Source organism: Lipophrys pholis (genome assembly GCF_963383615.2).
Source record: "Lipophrys pholis genome assembly, chromosome: 1".
Classification (NCBI taxonomy): domain Eukaryota; kingdom Metazoa; phylum Chordata; class Actinopteri; order Blenniiformes; family Blenniidae; genus Lipophrys; species Lipophrys pholis.
In genome coordinates, this window is record NC_137635.1 from 19,637,358 (window position 1) to 19,657,621 (window position 20,264).

General features: G+C 43.3%; 1 protein-coding gene across 2 annotated transcripts; it reads left to right on the top strand.

Moving 5' to 3' along the window:
* Positions 1-2,202: 2,202 nt before the first annotated feature.
* Positions 2,203-19,854, top strand: LOC308106474 (cytohesin-1-like; the record flags this gene model as incomplete). Of its 2 annotated transcripts, none has more annotated exons than XM_080458243.1 (12): positions 2,203-2,290; positions 11,757-11,839; positions 14,786-14,850; positions 15,246-15,312; positions 15,483-15,601; positions 16,344-16,537; positions 16,718-16,866; positions 16,961-17,072; positions 17,759-17,835; positions 17,933-18,004; positions 18,545-18,699; positions 18,771-19,854. In XM_080458243.1, 12 exons carry the CDS (start codon positions 2,203-2,205, stop codon positions 18,847-18,849), a joined length of 1,260 nt encoding a protein of 419 aa, XP_080314369.1. In that variant the 3' UTR covers positions 18,850-19,854. The 2 variants fall into 2 exon arrangements, with proteins under 2 accessions (XP_080314369.1, XP_080314370.1); XM_080458244.1 differs by lacking the exon at positions 2,203-2,290 and adding an exon at positions 6,914-7,071.
* Between the last annotated feature and the right edge of the window lie 410 nt (positions 19,855-20,264).

The window sequence follows — 20,264 nt, forward strand, 5'->3', positions numbered from 1 at the left end:
TCTTCCAAAAGGAGAATCGTGTCATACCATGCAGGCGTTTAAAGACAACGTGATATAGCTTGCAGGCGGTGAACTGAAGACTGATCCTGTCGTTAGACAGGATGACCAGAATAGGAAAGGTTTGATCTTTATATGAAACCTCAGCTGATAAAAATCACTTCACCATCGAGTTGGTCTGTTTATTGCATTTACAAGCTATCAGTTTTTTTGTTGTTGTTTTTTGTACATCCTTGAGGCAGTGTAATAGAGCCCGAAGAGACGACTGATTATAGCATTGCACAGGGAAATATATCTAAAGGTCATCAGCTAAGCAATGAAAGGAGTTGTATTTGCTGAATATAGAACCCAGCGGATGTATATACAGTATAGTGGAAGGGAAAAAAGAGAGCTGGATCCCAGGACTGGGCCACGAGGCCCCTGGATCTACGAGCAGAGCTCTCTAGAAGCATACATCTGGAATGCTGAGCAGATTGTAAATAACCTGAATCCATCCCCTATAGGTAAGTAGAAACATAAATATATGATCCACGTCATTCTGTGGGTCTTGTAACGGGCCATGCGTTCTCTGTGAAGGGAGAGAACAAGAACGGGAGCTCTGGGAGAAACGTGGATGAGCACATGAGGCATAAAAAGTTCAAGTGGGTGGGGTCGAGAGCACCAGAAAGAGGGCAGCACTACAGAGAGATGAGCAGAAAGAGGAGGAGCAACACACATTTACATAAGTAAGAGAGAGAGAGAAACAAAAGCATCACATCATAAGCGAAGGTTTAAAAATCTACAAATGACACACAATCCTTTCATGTTGTCTGTATAAATGGCAGCGCTGCTCCATTATGGCTGATGTGGTTAATATTTAGCCAGTGTGAGCACTGCTACAAAAACTGATGACATTTCTTCACACATTTTTATAATCACTTGTTCATCTGACATATGTACGAAGTCAGTATAATTAGGCCTGCTGCTGCTGCTGCTGCTGCTGCTGCTGCTGCTGCTGCTGCTGCTGCTGCTGCTGCTGCTGCTGCTGCTGCTGCTGCTGCTGCTGCTGCTGCTGCTGCTGCTGCTACCACCACCACCTCTCACATGCCTCCTGTTGGCATCGAGGCTGCAAACTCCACCGCTGCTACATTTGTGTTGATACTACAGGCAGATTCACGTCTCCGCTGGATATGTATTCAACAGAAAACATTCCCTTTTCTGCGAAAGCATCTTCTTAGAAAAAGAAAAACATTGCCTTTAGGGGTAATATCAAGACACTGACAAAACATCTGAACATGAAAACACAATATGAAAGAAATGTTGGTAAAATGCGTCATTCTGCACAATGAATTCTTCGCTTTTTTTTCCTATTTTGGTTTGATTGTGAGCTTCAATATTGACAGATTGCAAACTGCGCCACAAGAACTCCACATATTGAAACACTTGTCAAAAACACAAGCACAAAAACACCCCGAAAAACATGACAAGGACTCAAACAAACACACTGCTTTCTCTCGTTGATCTATTAATATGTGCTCTGCCTCTGATATGTGCATGTTTGCTCAGCTCTGACTAACCTAAACTCTGTGTGTGTGTGTGTGTGTGTGTGTGTGTGTGTGTGTGTGTGTGTGTGTGTGTGTGTGTGTGTGTGTGTGTGTGTGTGTGTGTGTGTGTGTGTGTGTGTGTGTGTGTGTGTGTGTGTGTGTGTGTGTGTGTGTAGGTGTCGAACAGGCTGATACGAGGGTGCGTGTGTGTGTGTGTTGCACATTTGTCATCACTTCCAAGAATACTTGCAACAACTGTTCAAAGTGACACAGCAGTGGGTGTGTGCTGGTGTATCTATAAACAGGCTCCATATGTGAGCGCGTTAATCCACTTTAATCACTTGTATAAAATATTTAAAGGTGCCTGATATACAGTGGAAGTTTTTTTTTTTGGGGGGGGGGGGGGGGGTTCCCCTGTGGAGCGTGTGAATCCAGGAGTGAGGTCAACTCTGAGAGGAGGGTGGAGAGAGGGAGAGGAGAGAGAGAGAGAGAGAGTATTTTTTTCTTCTTCGTCAGAGTCTGGTGGCTGCGAGGAGGAGAGCAAAAAAAAAAAAAAAAAGCCAAGAGAAATTGAGCTGAATCCACGGCTCGTTTCAGTGGAGCATGACGGCGACTTAAGAGGGAGCAGGGATGCTGGGGAGGATACAGTTTTGTTGAAAACTCCTGAGTGCACAGAGCCGTGATGGGGACGGTGAGTGAGCTGTGTGCGTCCAGCTTCCAGGCATTTCTCTGTCCTACAGTGCGACCGGGGGCACCTGCTGCATCCACAGGTGAGTGCTTTCAACATAACACACACACACACACACACACACACACACACACACACACACACACACACACACACACACACACACACACACACACACACACACACACACACACACACACACACACACACACACACACACACACACACACACACACACACACACACACACACACACACACACACACTCCCCTTTATACATCAGGAATGTGTTGGAACATTTTATAAAGTCTTTATGAAAGTGATTCAAGGATGAAATGTCATGAAAGTTATTATTCTGTGTGCTTTTTTTTTTTTTTTTTTTCTTATAAATTGTGACTCTGTGATGGACAGTGTGACACATGGTCATGACTGCCATCAGTGTTCAGTTGCTGTGGAGATTTTCAGGCAGGTTATCAAGACAGAGAGCGCTCTGTAGTGTGTGTGTGTGTGTGTGTGTGCGTGTGTGCGTGTGTGCGTGCGTGCGTGCGTGCGTGCGTGCGTGTGTGTGTGTGTGTGTGTGTGTGTGTGTGTGTGTGTGTGTGTGTGTGTGTGTGTGTGTGTGTGTGTGTGTGTGATGGTGGGCTTGATTGGAGAACATGACGCACTCCCATCACGGTCTGGTCCAGGATCCTCCTCTCCAGTGGGTGCTGGAGTGACATAATCTCCATGGCTGCCCACTGCTCCTCCTCGGTGCAGGTGCCTTCACACCGTGTCAGTGTGCTCATTCAAAAGCCATTATTACGCAATCACAGTAGCTCAGTGCACTCACAAAGGTTACTTCCATTTCCTGAACACTTTTATTCCTCAATGCCCTTTCCTTAAGTGTGGACTTTCTTCCTTTTTCTATATTTATCTATATCCGAGCGCTCAGCCTTGAGGCCTCTCGAACTGACGCGATTTCACAGATAAACCATTTAACATGTACTCGAGAGTCTTCATTGTAGCTTCCTCTGACAATTACTTCATATTACGCTGTCATATTCGCTACGGTCAGATTATTGTGCTGATTCCCATAATATATGATGATTTAATTATTTCCTCGCCCAGATCGCAGTCCCTTCTCCTCATCTGGCAGCGAGTTTTAACATCGGATTCACTTTTTAAACAGAAACAAGTTAGTGTCACTTTCTAATTGATGTTTTTCTGTAGCAGTAAACATTGCATATTTGGGAAGTATTATTTAATACTAGATAAAACTGTTTGTGGTGTCATTTACAAGTATGTAATTTGGCTTATACAGTACTTTGGCACACTTTTGACTTACACGCACACACAAGGGGAGGACACACAAACTCCCACCGCACACCCATGTGTTTACTAAATACAGTACAAAACATTCTACCATAAATATGCTTAATTATATCACCAGTTTGTCTTTTCTAAAAGAAAATTGTTTTTCTACAACCTTGAACTTGATAAAGTGAGAGAGTGGAAGGATGGATAGATAGATAGATAGATAGATAGATAGATAGATAGATAGATAGATAGATAGATAGATAGATAGATAGATAGATAGATAGATAGATAGATAGATAGATAGATAGATAGATAGATAGATAGATAGATAGATAGATAGATAGATAGACAATACATCTGCTCTAAAAGAAGTCTGGATTGATCGTTTACAGCTTCTCGGTTAATCTATGATTTCTTACCTTGTTTGATCAATCAATCACTGTATTCATCCCCAAGGGGCAATATTAAACGATGTTCTGTGTGTTCGTTACTTGACACACACTAAAGAGGGAGCTGTTTGATTTAAAGAAGGTTTACAACACACACCACCACCCTGTCTGTTCAAGTAATTAAACTTTTACAAGCAGATGGAGGAGCTGCCTCCATCTGGGTATTTCTGTTTTATTATCAATAAGGAAATAACGTCTTCTTAAATCATCGCTTTCAAGTTTTTGGGGTCTTTTGGTGGTATTCTGGTTTGTCTAAAGCTTTATTATTCATTAATGTCTGCCTATATGGATAGTTTTGGGTTTCATTCATGCTCAGACAGTTTCTTCCTGTGTTCAGAAATGGTAATGTGGACAATCCACAGATCTCACAGAACTACTTTTTGATAAAAGAAGCAGTCCAGCTCACAAGAAACCGTGCGAGGAGCCTTTAAACTGTTAAACTGCAGCAGCTCTTCCTTACCCCGTCTCAACATATCCTGTTTTCGGCGTGTCCTAACTCTGAATAAAGCACTGATTCAAGCTCACAGCTGCAAATCCTCTGCCCTCCTTTCCTCTATCCTTCCCTACACCCTCTCCTCTCCCTTCCTTTCTTTGCTCATACAAGCCGTGCATATCTGTTATCAAACCTGCTTCCTCAGGCTTCTCACCCATGTGGTTTAATACAGTACGTGTGTCCTGTACCGCAGGTGGAGACTGTTATTCTAAAGTTGTTGTTTTTTTAAATGTCTATTTAAGTGCTGTATCCTTTTCCTGTTTGAATGTGGAAAACATGAAGTGGCTTTACAGCCTTTCAGCTTATTGTACTCACAGAAGACTTTATATCAGGTGGAACATTAAAAACTAAAAAGGATTTTTGTTGGTATACAGATAAAACACACAAATGGCTTAATAAGTTACCCAAAGCAAATGTGAACGAGGCTCCACACGGTGCAGCAGTGGTCAGCCATCCTCCCTTCCAGCAAGAAAATCCCCGGTACAAATCTGGAATTGGTTCTTTTCCGTGTTGCAGACTTGCAGTTTGGCATAAACGTCCAGCTTGTGTGAGCCACACAGCATCTTCTGCATCCATACGCTTCACAAAACAGTTTCCAAGTCCTCTAAACAAGTTGCTCTAGTCACATAGGTTGAAAACGAGCAGAGCAGCAGATTCAAACGTCTGTAATGAGGCCCCTTTAATGCATCTCTGATTATGAACACTCAGCTTCAATGAAAAGAGTCAAAACATAAAATTTGACTTTTAATAATAAGTTAAGTTAGTTGGATAAGTGGAGATGTAGCTCAGAGGTTTGGAGGTCCTCAAAGGTAAAACAAATCAGTTATACAGTGAGGAGATTAAAAAGAATATGAGTACAACACACACACACACACACACACACACACACACACACACACACACACACACACACACACACACAAATAACTCAAAACATTATGTCTTGACAGCTGCAGACAAGAGCTTCTACCGAGGAAGCGCCAGAATCACACGGTCAAAAAATGTCGAGAGGCATTTCTGATGTGTGATTGGCCCGTCAGCTGGTGGATTAAACCGGTGGAAAAATGAAGCAGCAGAAACGTCCGGGCGAGTTCCCAGAGCGAGAAAACAAGTGTTGGAAGAGAATGTCAATAGTGAGCGAGAGAGCACCATCAGTTAAGCTTGCCTAGGGCACCAAATGCACAGACTCTGTCTACTCGCCTCGTAGAGGGAATCTCTCTGGGATGAGTTCATGTTGGGTTTGGGGACCTTGCTGTGTGGCGTTTGCATGTTGTCCCTGAGTGTGTGTGTAGATTTTCTTCCTTTCTTCCTCCGACAGTCTTAAAACATGTACTTCAGACTCTGCATGGCTTCTAGATTGTGTAGGTGAGTGTCTGTGTGACTCTTTGTCCCTGTGTGTTTGGCTCCAGCATCCGTCGACCCTAAGTTGAATAAAAGACGGATGGATTGTGTCTTTAAAGTAGTCTTACCAGGGGCTTATTGATTTAAGAATATTAACGGGGCTCAGTGGCACAAACCCAGAAGCCTGAAGGATCAGAGAGCCCCAGAATGAAAGAAATCAACCATCTGGAGAAACAAACAAATGAATGACACAAAGACATGTTTTGAAACCAATGAAACAAACAACTGTAAAAATGGTCAAATACTGGTCTACAAAGTGATGCTGAAGTGCAACAAGAGCTCCAAAAGAAACCATATAAACAAAAATGAACCAGAAAGACAGAAATCTAAAACGCAGCAAAAATGAATTCCAAGGAAACTTAGAGACAAAAAGGAAAGACAAAATAACAAAACAAAACTATTAGAAAGAAACACAATAAATACTGCAAACAGACATGAAACAACCACAAAGTCAAATTGAACGTTCAAAGGAAAAACAGATATTAACGGAGATATAAACCTTTAACAGCCAGATATTGTGACACACAGGCTCATGATAAAAGAGCTTTGAACCCTAATGTACATTTACATGTTTGTACCCACGAATGTGTTGTCAAAACAAACTGTAATGTTAAAATCTTACGAGTGTTATGAGATAACATAAGATAATCCTTATATTTGTCTCACAATGGGGAAATATTGTGCATTGTTTTAGCAGCAGGTAATCAGTAATAAAAGCACAGAAAAAGGATGCAGACAATAAATAAAAAGTATGAAAGACCATAACAACAGCAACAATATATTGACAAGATAATAATCGTGCCATCATTTACATCCTCGCACAGAATAAATGAATAATGATGTAAGTGATGTAACAGTGCAAACAAAAAAGTAACTTTGGGTAGTTGCTGAGAAAACCACTTTCGACTTTTACCGGAGTCTTACTTTTACAATGTAAACAGCTTCACGTGTCTCATCGATTGATGGATTGAGTGACGTTCAGATGTCGCTCTCTGATTGGCTGTTCCAATCGAAGCCCCCGCCCCCTCCCCGCCCCCTTCCATCAACCGGCTGCTGCTCCGCAGTCAGTCATCGACTACCTTCTCTAACGGTGACAGACCGACACAGACACGCTCATTTAAACCTATCAAAACTCATATAAAAGTTATCATTTCAGACCTTTTTCGTGCGAGGCGGTGTTGAGCAGCGGCCCCGAGATGGTTTTGAAGTCGGAGGACGGAGTTGGTAAGTTTCCTCACTCGGTTTAAAAGGCTAACCAGGTTAGCTCGGAGGTTAACTAGCAACCAGGGTAAGTCAATCGATAGTCGCGTGTGGATGTTTTAAAAGAGCTCGTATTGGCGTTTCGTGAATATAAGTTATTCAGGGTGACTTGTTTTCACTTTACTTCCCACAAAGCGAGCGCAACAAGTCTGATTAGTTAAAGCTCTTTGGTGCTCTTTATTAACTAGCACAAGGGATCTATTATTATTACTGTGGATTGAGGCCAGAACTCTTTGGGGGGGTTGTGCTTATTGTGCATAACTGGTGTGTCTATAAATACAGTCAATGCACCCATTTACAGGCTGCAAATGAATGGATTGTCCTCAAAAAAACTTGGACCCTTACGTGTGGCCAAAGAGCTGGACACTGGGAACCCAGGGGAGGCTGCGAGGAGGGAGAACCCAGAGCTGACGTGTAGTGATGATACTGGATTGTAACACACTTCTCCACATCTGCGTGGTTGTTTCTTCTGACTTCACGAGCTGCTTATACAGGATGGACTCTTGCAACTCTTTAGAATACATGGCTACGTTTACACAATGAATCAGACAAGGAAAAACATCACAAATTGGCTGCATTTATTTCTGATCTGAGGTGGGGACAGTATTTACACTGCTGATGAAAGAGCTGGCCCTCTCACCTCACATTGAGAATGTCTCTAGTTTAAAGTCTAGGCTTGGGATTTTCTCCAATTATTCTGGTTTCCTCCAAAGAAATCTGCATTTAAGGTTAATTGGTGGCCATACATTGCCTGTAAGTGTGTGTGTGTGTGTGTGTGTGTGTGTGTGTGTGTGTGTGTGTGTGTGTGTGTGTGTGTGTGTGTGTGTGTGTGTGTGTGTGTGTGTGTGTGTACACACTCAGTCTCTGTCCGTTGTTTGTTCCAACTGGCTCCAGTGAGCCTAAATTGGTTTCAGTGATATGGAAAATGGATGGATCTGGACTTTATAGAGTCGCTCTATCACGCAGGACTGCTTTTCCTGATTCCTTTTGTTTTTATCTGTCACAACTACTAAAATATACATAAAATAATACATTTTGCCACAATTCGTATTGTCTTAAAAGATATATCCCAGTCTTACAATTTGCTATTACTTCTTTACTTATTGCCAGCCCGAAGGCTGTGTGAATGCTATCCTTCAAAAGATTTACTCCCATCACTCTGCTGGGCTGGTTATCCTCTCAGCCAGGGAAGTTTGAAAGACAATCAGGGCCTTGTGAACACTGAAATAAACATTTATTGTCCTGTGAACACTGCCAGACACTGTAACTCAAAGTAGGGATTTTTTTTCTCTTGCCATAACCAAAGGTCTTTGCCTCAAGTCCTGAGTCATGTTGTTCAACACATGTGATGAACTGAGACAGAATTATGCTCTTTTTTTTTTTTTTTTTTACTGAGCTGATGTTTACTGAAATGTGGTTTTGAGTGCATTCATGAGTTCCGACTGAAGCTTTTCAACCTCGTGTCTGCACCCTGCCTAATCCTTCACTGTGTATTGTTTTCAAGACAAATGGTAAAATGCCCCCTCCCACACTTCCTACTCTCTGGGTCCACATGGGGGAGCCTGTTTTTGATGCCCCGCTTATTAATGGAGGGAGGGAGGAGTTAAGATGGACAGAAGGAGTCGCGGAAGGAGGGGGTGGGTGGTGGGGGGGAATGGGCGCTCAAGGGTTTCCCCCCTCACACACACAAACACACACACTCAAGCACATTTGTCCTGATGGTCATTTAGCTGACGGACTGTTTGCCTCCTCTGCTCTCGCTGGGATAAATGCCTGAGGATTAGGGTGGCAGGGAGGCTGGACTACAGGACCCGTGGATTGGGGATTGGGATTGTAAAAATCGGTCAAGGCTTCTTTATTTCTGTGCCGTTGGAAACTTCTGGGATAGATCTGTGGGTCCTGGAGCTGCAATACTATCGGAGTGAGAGTAAAACAGCGACACTGGTTCTACAGAGACCTCGGCAGACGGGAACTTTCTCTGGTATGAATCTCAAGACTATGACGAAAATGTGTAGGTGTACAGTGCGTCATATATTCTGTATTGGAGTCTCAGTATGTGTGAGTGTGTGAGTTGCCACTTCTTCCTTGGAAACCTCATGAGAGCCAGGAACCAAAGTAGAACATGTGGCAACTGCAGGTTGATTCACGTAGACTTGGGTTTTTTTTGTGGTTTTTTTGCTTTCATCGTTTCATCCTCAGAAGGAGGTTGAGTTGCACAACTTACAAAGTAATGAATGGAAGTAGCTGTACGAAGAGAGAACTTTGGGCCTGGACATGTTGATTGTCATTGCTGTTCGGAGGTGTCCCATTACTCACTAACACAAACGCACACGAGATGACCTGCAGACAATGTGGAGCAGCTGCTTTAAAATAAGTGTGCTGTTATTTATGTCAGAATATGTGTGCTTCTTGTTTGCTTCAGTAAAAGAGATGAGATATTCGATAGGTGTTAATAATGTTGCGCTTATTTCCTCTCTTAACGAGCCTGTAGAGAGAGGAAGTGAGTCCGGTGCCAGTTTCGCTGCTCACAATACTGCGTTATACTTGTCTTCTAGTTTATAATAACAGACAATCTGGCCTACTTACTCCTCTCTGTGGGTGAGGAACTGATGAGTCTGTGCATCGCTCTCTGGGTGTATGCACTATTTAATTGTCGTTCCCATCAAAAACTAAACTTTAGTCATTTATAAATTCTTACATTTGTGTTACGATCCTACAAAGACTTTAGGATTCTCCAGCTTGGAACAGACCCCTAAAAACCCTACTGTACCATCTTCTATACCCCTTTATCCAACATGTGGTCTGGGTCTGTGGTATGTTTGTTCTAACATACTATTTTTAATGATTCTCACCTGTTCCATATTCCAATGACTTTTTAAGTTGTTGTCTGACTTTCAGGAGATTAATTCAAGCCCCGTTTACATGAAAACGGGAAACTTCCGTTGCGTTGGAGGGGTCCGTTTACACGACAATGGTAGGGAATCGGAGGACAACAGAATTTTTCTGAAACGCTGCGTGGTGCATATGTGCAGAAGCACATGTGCTGTGGTAAATATTTCTTCTGCTCTCGTTTCATTACAAAAACAACCAACAGCGCCAACTCGTGGCCTGGCATGCTAACTACATCGTTTTCATTGTTTCTGCTGTTTACATGTAATAGGAAATCATTTTCAAAAGGTTGCCCGTTTACACAAACATCCTTTTCTAATCACAGCTGGACCGTGTCCTTTCAAAACTGCTCCTTACTCGGCGTCAATTGCTCTCGTTCTTCCTCCTTTCTTTTTTTTTTTTCCACCGGTCAGAGCAACAACAGAAAAAATTGCTAATAATAGCAGAGCAGAAACTTCATTATGTGGTGGCCAAAAGAGAAAATGCATTTTGAAGTGAAGGCAGAGGTGCGATGTCATCCGTAAACATGATGTGCTGATAAGCTGAAACAAAAAAATTATTCCTCATGTTAAAGAATTTGTTAGCAAAGTTTTCTAAAGTAAAAGCCACATGTCAGTTAACGCCCGATGAGCATTTGCCTCCCTGCCGTGCCTTATCATTCCCCGACAGTCTGTGAGCATATGAATTTCTTTTCTATCAGGGGACACACATGGTGCTCCTGTACAGTTGAAGAAGAAGAAGACGACACTTGACAAGGGGTCTGATAGGATTTACCAGTTTTTTTTAGTTGACATTTACTTCCTGTAAATGTTGGTGTAAATGATCATTTTACAATCCCAGCAATAAACCTACTCTTCATTTTCCTGTGACTTCCCAGTCCACCTTCTCCTGGGACTCGGTAGTTTTAGTGATAAGAGTCACCTGTAATAGCAATCCAACCTCGTCGTCTGTCCAGATGTCCTTGTACTCGCCATCGTTAATGCTTATAGCGTAATGGTAAACGCGAAACTCTTTTTAAACGAAAACAAATAAAACGATGCGTTTTCACTTGAAACGTTGTCGTGTAAATGAGGCTCACGTCTCACACGTCTTTCAGTTCTGTCTTTAAACTTTGTGGATTTTCATTATGCATTGTGATGGAATATTCTGCCTCATGAAGTTATTTGTTACTGCCTTCCTAGTTTCCAAACTGCAACACATTGTTTACCACAACTTGTTAAATATAAAAACAATGTATAATCAGTTTTAAGGACTCTATGACAGCTGACTACATCTAGTTATGTCTCATTCTTCTCTCCAGAAGAGTTAAGTCTCTCAGAATGGTACGCCCACGGGTTTTTTTTTTCTTTTCTTTATCATGAAGTTGACATTACTGACAGGGAAATGGACGCGTATCACTAAAACTACAGCAGAGGAACAATGAAGTCTGCTTTGATTTGTACAAAATGAGTCTGATATTATTTAACTTTTAAAATAAACCCAATAAGGATATTTCTTTTTACTGTTGTTCCTTCTCACTTTTTGTTCGTGTTCCAAGCCGTGGTCCTCACATTTCATACATCTGTTTTAGGCAAAAGCCTTTGAGGGAGTAACTGGATGGATTAAAGATTGTGTTGCCATAGTGACCCGCAGCAGAGGGACTCTCAAGTCTCAGGGACTCTCTATTTGTGTGTGCGTCTGTCTGTGTGCATGTGCAGTGTTTCTGTTGTAGCAGGAGATATGATTTGATCTCTGAGTGCTGTCTGTCCTTCTGACCTCAGTGCCCGATGACCTCAGTCCGGAGGAGCGACAGGAGCTGGAGAGCATCCGCCGCCGAAAACAAGACCTGCTGCAGGACATACAAGTGAGAACACATTAAATATCACGCCACAGGCTGGTGACGCTCGTCCCAACTTGACACTTATCGTGGAAAATGTGGAAGTGGGGCATGTATAAAGGCCCACGTTACCGTGAATAAACAAAGACGTCCCCCAAATTACATCTTCTCATATCAGTGTCTGTATATTTCATTCAATCTGTGACACTTTTCAAATTTATTATATTTTCACTGAAATATTTCAATCTTTTTTTTTTAAATTAAGTCTTTATAATGTTCATAGTTAAAATGAGAAAATTAAATCAGTCATATTTCATGATGTCCGAAAAGATATTAACATATTAAAGTTACATCGACGAAACCTCTGAAATCATACAAATGTGGTTCTCAGGTTTGTTTTTGGCCTCCTAACTCACATTATTGTCAGCTGTGCTCATTTCCACCCTTTCCACCCTGCTCATACAATCTCCCACTTTACTTCTGTCTCGTCTTGTTTTCACTCCTCTCGAGGACAGAATCCACTTTGAACCGGGCAGCTCTGAACGGGAGGCTTTTTCTGTCCTGACTGTGAACCATGTGGTTGTCTGGATTCCCCGGCATTACTTTTTTTTTTCTTCACCAACTTGTTTGGATTATTTCAGGCCAGAGACTAGCAAGAATTTGCTTTGATCTTTTCCCTCATTGTTCCAGCGCCACGTTGTATTTCTTTCTTCTGTGCCCTTGAGACGATTTGGACCTTCACGTCTAGACCAGTGTGCCTCGGGATGTGTGTGTGTGTGTGTGTGTGTGTGTGTGTGCGCGTGTGTGTGTGTGCGTGCGTGCGTGGGGGGCAAATAACCACCGGAGCGTTACTGTACACGCGTAAGACAGATGATCCTCTTTGTGTGGGTTGTGCACTCTCATATATATATATGTGCGAGAGGCTTTTAGCTCTCTCTGTCTGGATGCCTGGAGGGGATGGGTTAACCCCCAGTTCAGCCCCCCCACCCCCATACACCCTTAAATAAATTAAAAAGGTTGTCTGTGTCAACTATTTGGATAATTTTGTTTGGTTGGAGATGGGGCGGATCGAACCCTGTAATCATGATAGATTAATTAAAAAAAAATAAAAAATTCATATGAGAATTTTCTGAAATCAAAGTATGAATTATTATTATTTTTTAATAGATTCCTATATTCATTTTAGCTGTTTGTCAGCTAATTCCCCTGTTGGTTACGTGGTGGAAAGCCACAACAGTCCCACAAAAAGCTACATCTGGGTTTATGATGCAGTCGGTGTAAAGTACTGACGCAGGCCTTCCAATGTACACAACATTCACTAACCTAATACACGTCCTCAGGGTACCCACATTTAACAGACTCAAATTTCCGCAAATATTTACTTTGACAAATATTTACTAAGAATAGCCTCTGAGAAGACGTTATATCTGGCTCTACTGCCACGGGCCTACCTGATCCTGTTGGGTAAAACCCAGTGTTTGTTTATCATTTACCAAAACTTTAATCTTTAAACATTCAGGATAAGGTGTGTCCTTTTACTGAGCGGCGGCAATACACAGTTACACAGAAATACATAATGATATAGAATGAATATGTATGAAATTAATCTAATGTAAAAAAAAAAAAATCTATATATAATAAAGACAAAGACAGGAGTTAAAAACTATTCCGGTGAATTTCTCTCCTGACGAGTGCGTTTTTCCAACACCTTTTGCTATTTGATTTCTTTCTGTCTGGTCTGCTGGTGAAGTAACTTTAATCACTTGTAAGGGAAGATGAATTTAAATCCTCACCGCTTGAGGAAAAGTCATTTAGCAGCAGGGGGAGCAGACCGAGGATTTTCCCACCTTGTGCATCCAGCACATTAAACTGAGAGCCTAAAATGTGATTATCTTGACGTCTTCATCTTAAATAAACAAGCTGAACGAAGCGTCTCTGGTTGCTATAACACGGTGTTTGAACCCCGTCTGTTGTCCTCGGGCTGTGAGGTGGACGTGAACAACACAAAGCAATACGGGGCCTCCGGGCAGCAACGCCGCGAGAACTGATTGATGGAGTTTATTACCGAGGTCGACTCTTTCACCGTTTCTCCCCTCTAAGCCCGGCCCCGTCCTGCCCCCAGGGGCTGTTGGGTAATGAGCCATGAAATATTCCCAGTAATGGAGACAGAGGACGCGGTCGGGTTTATGGAGGGTTGTAACCATGGAAACACACACGGAGGAATCTTATTTACCTTCCTGTGAAGGTAGCTCCATTTTCACACTTGTGCTCCCCCTCACAGAGTTGAATGCAGCTCTAATCTGAGGCCTCGTCCACTCGTGTCCATCCTCTATAATTATCTCGGTCCATTATCTTTTCTGCTGGGCTCAGTCTTTCTCCATCTGTTTCCCCTCCGCGGTTTCTTCCCTCCCATAACCTCTGCCGCTCCGCTAAGCCAGTCAGATTCTTTGATCCTGCATGCTCCCGTCTCCCAAACCGGTGTGACACTTCGGCAGGCCGGAGAGGCTGCCGAGGGGAGAGCGGGCTGCTAAATCTGGGTCAGCACAGGGGAGGGAGGGAGGGAGGGAGGGAGGGAGGGAGGGAGTGCAGTGGTGGGTTCAGACCCCGGAACAGGTGCTACGGGTCCCAGAGAGGATTTTCTGCAGAGGACGGCTGTTGCTTGTAACTCCTGCAGAGAGAGTGGATCATGTGCGATCCTTTAGGGTTTTATCGGGTCATCGTGGAGTGAGAAGTGTGTATCTGGAGGTGGTGGTCAGCAAGGAGCAGCTGGAACAGAAAAAACAGGCGTGACTCATCTGGACAGAGATCAAAGCATTTCCAGAGGGTTGTATGAAAGGTCACATATCACACCAACATCACATGTGGACTTTTGCTTTACTGTTCATTTTCAGCGTCTGTGCACAAAAGTAATACTTTTTTTTTTTCCTTGTTTTTCCTCCATTGTCCCGCTTCTTCCTCATCTTGTCGTCTCAGCGGCTGAAGGATGAGATAGCGGAGGTGACCTGTGAGATTGAAAACCTGGGCCTTACTGAAGAGAGGTGACGTCTCTCTCAACTAACATGTTTGTGTGTGTGTGCGTAGGCAGCGACACTGAACTCAGGGTTTGTTTTTAGTGGAGCTGCATTCAGTGAAATGAACACGTAAACCTGCTTGGCACTCAGAGAAGATTCTGCTGGGATTGTTTGCATTACTGATTAATCTGTATTATATTTTGAACAATGAAACATTAGACAAGAGAGAGCCTTATTCAGCTTACAATTAAAAGATATTCACTGAGTGGACCTTGTGTTCTAAATTTTCCCCAGTGTGTCCTCGAAGCCTCGAAGATGATATTTAAAAAAAAAAAAATAAAATCGAAAGGCTGAAATGAAAGTTTTTAAATGATGATTTAATGTTGTTGGTGTATTTGTGTTGTTGTTTTTCATTTGTCCAGGAAAAGTATGCAGCGGAATAAACAGATGGCCATGGGCCGAAAAAAGTTTAATATGGATCCTACAAAGGTAAATAAACACGTGTCACGACGTGTCGTTCACTCAAGTAGCCTGTAAAATGAGAAATATATAATAAAACAACATACAAATGTGTTTACCTGGTCTGATTGTGTAGGAGTACGTCAGTGTTGTTGGTGTGACGCTCAGTGTGGGTGATGTTTGCTGACTTTATCCTTCAGGGGATTCGCTTCCTCATCGACAGCTCGCTGCTGAAAAACACCAGCGACGACATCGCCCAGTTTCTCTACAAGGGAGAGGGGCTCAACAAGACGGCCATCGGAGACTACCTGGGGGAGAGGCAAGTGATACTCACGATGCCCCGCCCCCTCAGCCCTTTGTAGAAAAACAATTATCACCCCACTGCAAAGACAGAAGAAAAGTTTAGATATTGCGTTTTAATTTCTAGATTTTCTAATGTGACTGTTTCCTTTTCGAACTGGCTGAAATGCTTGACGAGTGATATTCACCTTTCTTTGGAAAGATTGTGAGTGAATATTACATTAGTTTCAGGAGTTCACGTTAGTGTGTGAGACATGTATGAATCTTGTCTCTGATTGGACGACTGTGCTTAGGAAGTCTTGGAGGCCACTGTAATGGCTTGTAAATCTCTCTTTCTCTGCTTTTTGGAAGTTGCTTGAGTTTCCTTGATACAGTTATAATTCCCAGGATGTATGGCGGAAAACTGGAATAAAAGGGTTTAAATAAAAAAACAATGTTTCTGTAAAAATACATGTGTGAAAGGTGAAATCTTTTCTCTCAAGTTCAACCAAGTGGAGTCGTATCCTGCGTACATATAATCAGATTTTCTAAAATATTGATTGGTGTTACTTGCAGCTTTAAGTTAAACTGAGCAGAATTCACATCTCAATCCTCTTTTTGTTTTCCTTCTGTTTACTGTGTGTGTGTGTGTGTGTGTGTGTGTGTGTGTGTGTGTGTGTGTGTGTGTGTGTGTGTGTGTGTGTGTGTGTGTGTGTGTGTGTGTGTGTGTGTGTGTGTGTGTGTGTGTGTGTGTGTGTGTGTGTGTGTGTGATGTTGTGCAGAGATGACTTCAACATCGAGGTCCTGCACGCCTTCCTGGAGCTGCACGAGTTCACCGACCTGAACCTGGTCCAGGCCCTCAGGCAGTTCCTGTGGAGCTTCAGGCTGCCCGGCGAGGCTCAGAAGATCGACCGCATGATGGAGGCGTTCGCCCAGCGGTACTGCCACTGCAACCCCGGAGTGTTCCAGAGCACAGGTACGCCGACCGGGGTTCAAATGACGCCGATGAACTGGTTGTGCTGCGTGGCGGTGCAGTGGTCAGCACTCCGGCCTCGCAACCAAGCCTGACTTCTCGGCTCGGAGCATGCGTTGGAGTTTGGTGTGCGTCTCTGTGATGGATGGATAACTTAAGTCCATCGACTCTTTCTGTCTTCAGACACCTGCTACGTGCTGTCGTTTGCCGTGATAATGCTGAACACCAGCCTACACAACCCCAACGTGAAGGACAAACCGTCCGTTCAGAGATTCACGGCGATGAACCGAGGGATCAATGATGGAGGAGACCTGCCGGAGGACCTGCTCAGGGTGAGACGAGTTCACCTCCTCAAATCACACAGGAGCCCGATCAGTGCTGCGTTGTGAGTGAAGACGATTCACTCCGTGTTCTCAAACTCTGTAGAACCTGTACGACAGCATCAAGAACGAGCCCTTTAAAATCCCGGAGGATGACGGGAACGACCTCACACACACCTTCTTCAACCCCGACAGAGAAGGCTGGCTGCTCAAACTCGGTATGTGAGCTCACATGGAGCAGACGTGTGGGAGGCTGGTGGCTCGGGGGTAGTCCACCAGACAATCATCACAGCTCATGAACATCATGTCGCCATATATCAACAAGATAGCAAGTAAAGTCACACTGTAATGACTGTATGTTGATTGTGATAGCAATTCTGGCTCAAGCAATTGTTCACTGTTTGGATCCTCACAATGATCAGTCACTTTTCACAGACTGCCCCCTGGTGGAACTGCTCTGTAATAACACCTTCAACATGTTTTCTTCTGTTGTTGACTTCCTTTTTGTTTTTGTGTTTCATGTTTTTGACTCCAGGAGGTATGTATCCCTAAACTCCCCACCTGATGAATGCACTGCTTGTAAGCTGCTGCCCCCCCCCCCCCCCCCCAAACTTGACCTCTGACCTGCCTCTGGCTGTGTCCGTTCAGCGCCGTTGAAAAAAAGCCACATCATTCATTTTATATCTGAATTCACCCTCTGTGTGTTCGCTGCTGTTCCCTGATGTGAAAGACATTCCAGTTTCACATCTGCTTCTAACCGCTGGCTGCTGACCCGCCACGTTTTAACCTCGGCTTCTGCAGACAGGTTGATTTAACCTGCTGATCTGTGTTGTGCTGATTTGTGGCCGTCCCAAGTTTTACTGAGTTTTCCCGAGGCCGCGGCTCACCTGTGATCTGTCCTCAGGGGGACGAGTGAAGACCTGGAAGAGGCGCTGGTTCATCCTCACAGATAACTGCCTCTACTACTTTGAATACACCACCGTAAGGAAGATGTATTTGCTAAATGTTGCATGCATGCCTGCAGAAGGTATACTTAGAGGTCAGACTCTGTAATTTATTTCCTGCCTCTGCTTACAAGGACAAGGAGCCCAGAGGGATTATTCCACTGGAAAATCTGAGCATCCGAGAAGTGGAGGACTCTAAGAAACCGGTGAACGGCTCATCTTTCTCTATTGGTTGTGTTAAGGGAAAAAACTACAAACAGTCACAAATAGGATTCAATACACTAGGCTACATCTAATAATCTAATTTCTTAATAATAAATATCTACTTATTGTTTCTGCTTTGAATCAAATGGTCTCGGCTGCTGAATGATGCAGATTTTAGTCAAAAGATAAAATATGAAGTGTCACTGGAGATGTTTCGTGTTCTCAGCCCAACAAGCAGGTGTTTCCACCTGGAGATGTGATGAGAAAGGAGACTGAAGCTCCTAGTTTGACCAAATCAGGCTCACCAGTGCCCCCCACTGGACAAAAGTGTCAATACATCAGTTTGTAGGAAGTTTTTCTGTTGAAATATACTGATCAGATTCACACGAGTGAAAAATGAACCCATCTGAGCCATAAACACAATTTTAATGAGCTAAAAAATGTACAAAAGGCTTGAAATGTTTGAACGTATGTGAAGTAAATCAAAATGTGTTGGTGTTTCAAACCTCCCGACTCATCTCGTCTGTTCTCCCGCCTCCCAGAACTGCTTCGAGCTCTTCATCCCCAACCACAAAGATCAGGTGATCAAAGCCTGCAAGACGGAGGCGGACGGCCGCGTCGTGGAAGGGAACCACACGTTCTACAGGATCTCCGCCCCCACCGCTGAGGAGAAGGACGAATGGATCAACAGCATCAAGTGAGTGACGGCGCCACTTTGCGATTCACACCATCAGGCCAAAATCTCACCTCCGTCTCCTCCGCCCGCAGAGCGGCCATCAGCAAAGACCCGTTCTACGAGATGCTGGCGGCTCGGAAGAAGAAGGTCTCCTCCTTGAAGGGGCTGTAGGACTGGACATGAACCTGGAAGCGTGAAGCGCAGGTCTGCTGGAGGGACACTTGGACCTGGTTTTCTTGAGATTCCTGGAGATCTGCTGAAGTGTGTCAGAGAGACTTTTGAGTCCTTCTCTGTTAAAGCGACGGTAAAACATTTAAATGGAGAAAGCAGGAAGTGTTGTCAGCAGCTGAACGCCACATTCTGCAAAAGAAGTTTAAATGATGGATTGTTTTAATGAATCCCAGCTGCATTTCTCGAAGGAGAAGTTCACATTTGACAGGTTTGGTTTATTAAAACAAGCGACTGCTTCACTTCTTTAAGTGTGAACGCTGCTGTTTGAAAGGAAGAGTTTCTCAGTTTGACGTGTGAAGATGTCCAAACAGGATGAGACAGGAGTTCTTGTTCGGCGTCAAACAGAAGAATTTCTGAGGCTGTTTTGACTCCTTCATACTCTTCAGGACCGATCAGACTCTCAAGCAGGTCAAAATGCCTCCACCTCCTCCAACCTCTGTGGAGGTTTGAACTTCTGCCGCGTGATGAAACAATACTTTGCAAACAGTTTCAGGATAAAGTGACAAAACGCCTCATTATGTGAAAAGATTTGACCTTAAAATATGACTTGCTGTGCGAGTAATCCTCTCAAATAGTCCCTCGTAGTAATTTGGCTGTAGAGTAAATCTGGATCAAATCAAATGTTTTGCATGAGGAAAGTGTTCTTTCTGAAACTTTTGTTCAGTACTGTCCAGAAACCTGTTTGTATGGGGTCCCTTTTTTTTTTCTTTTTTTTTACAGCGTAAAAAATATCTGAACATCTTGCACTAAAGATCCATCCACTGTTTCTCCTGTTTTCAGGATTCATCTCATCTGTCAATGTTCAGTTCATTCTTATATTGTTTTCTCCTGAGCCTGTTTTCTTTCAGCTGTTTAAGAAAATGAAGGTAATTCATACTTAAATATTTATTTATCCAGATTTTCTGTAATTTATTGGTTTTGTCTCATTAAAAAGTTTGAAAGCTTCTTTTTCTTTGGGTGTCGTCTGTCCAATGGTTCCAACATCAGGACGTTTGTTACGAGATGAATTTGTGTCTTTCGTCATGACGCGTCTCACATTTTTAGAAAGAAACCCGTTATGAAGCTTCGCTGTTTGGAAACAGTTCAGAGGTGTGTCAAGCTTTCAAAACCAATAAAGTCTAAACAGGTCTGGTGATAAACTGCTAAGTGCCGGTCGTAAAATGTGCGTGTGAGGCTTTCACTGGGTGTTGATATAAGTCACTCTGGCAGGGCGTTATCAAAGCCATCAGTGAAACTGATTTTATCTACGCCCGGAGTTTTCACACCCCTTGACAGTCTAGATAAACCAAATGACATTTTGACTGACATGGCCGAGCATCACAGACGCTTCCTGCTGGAGACTGTCCAAGTTCAAA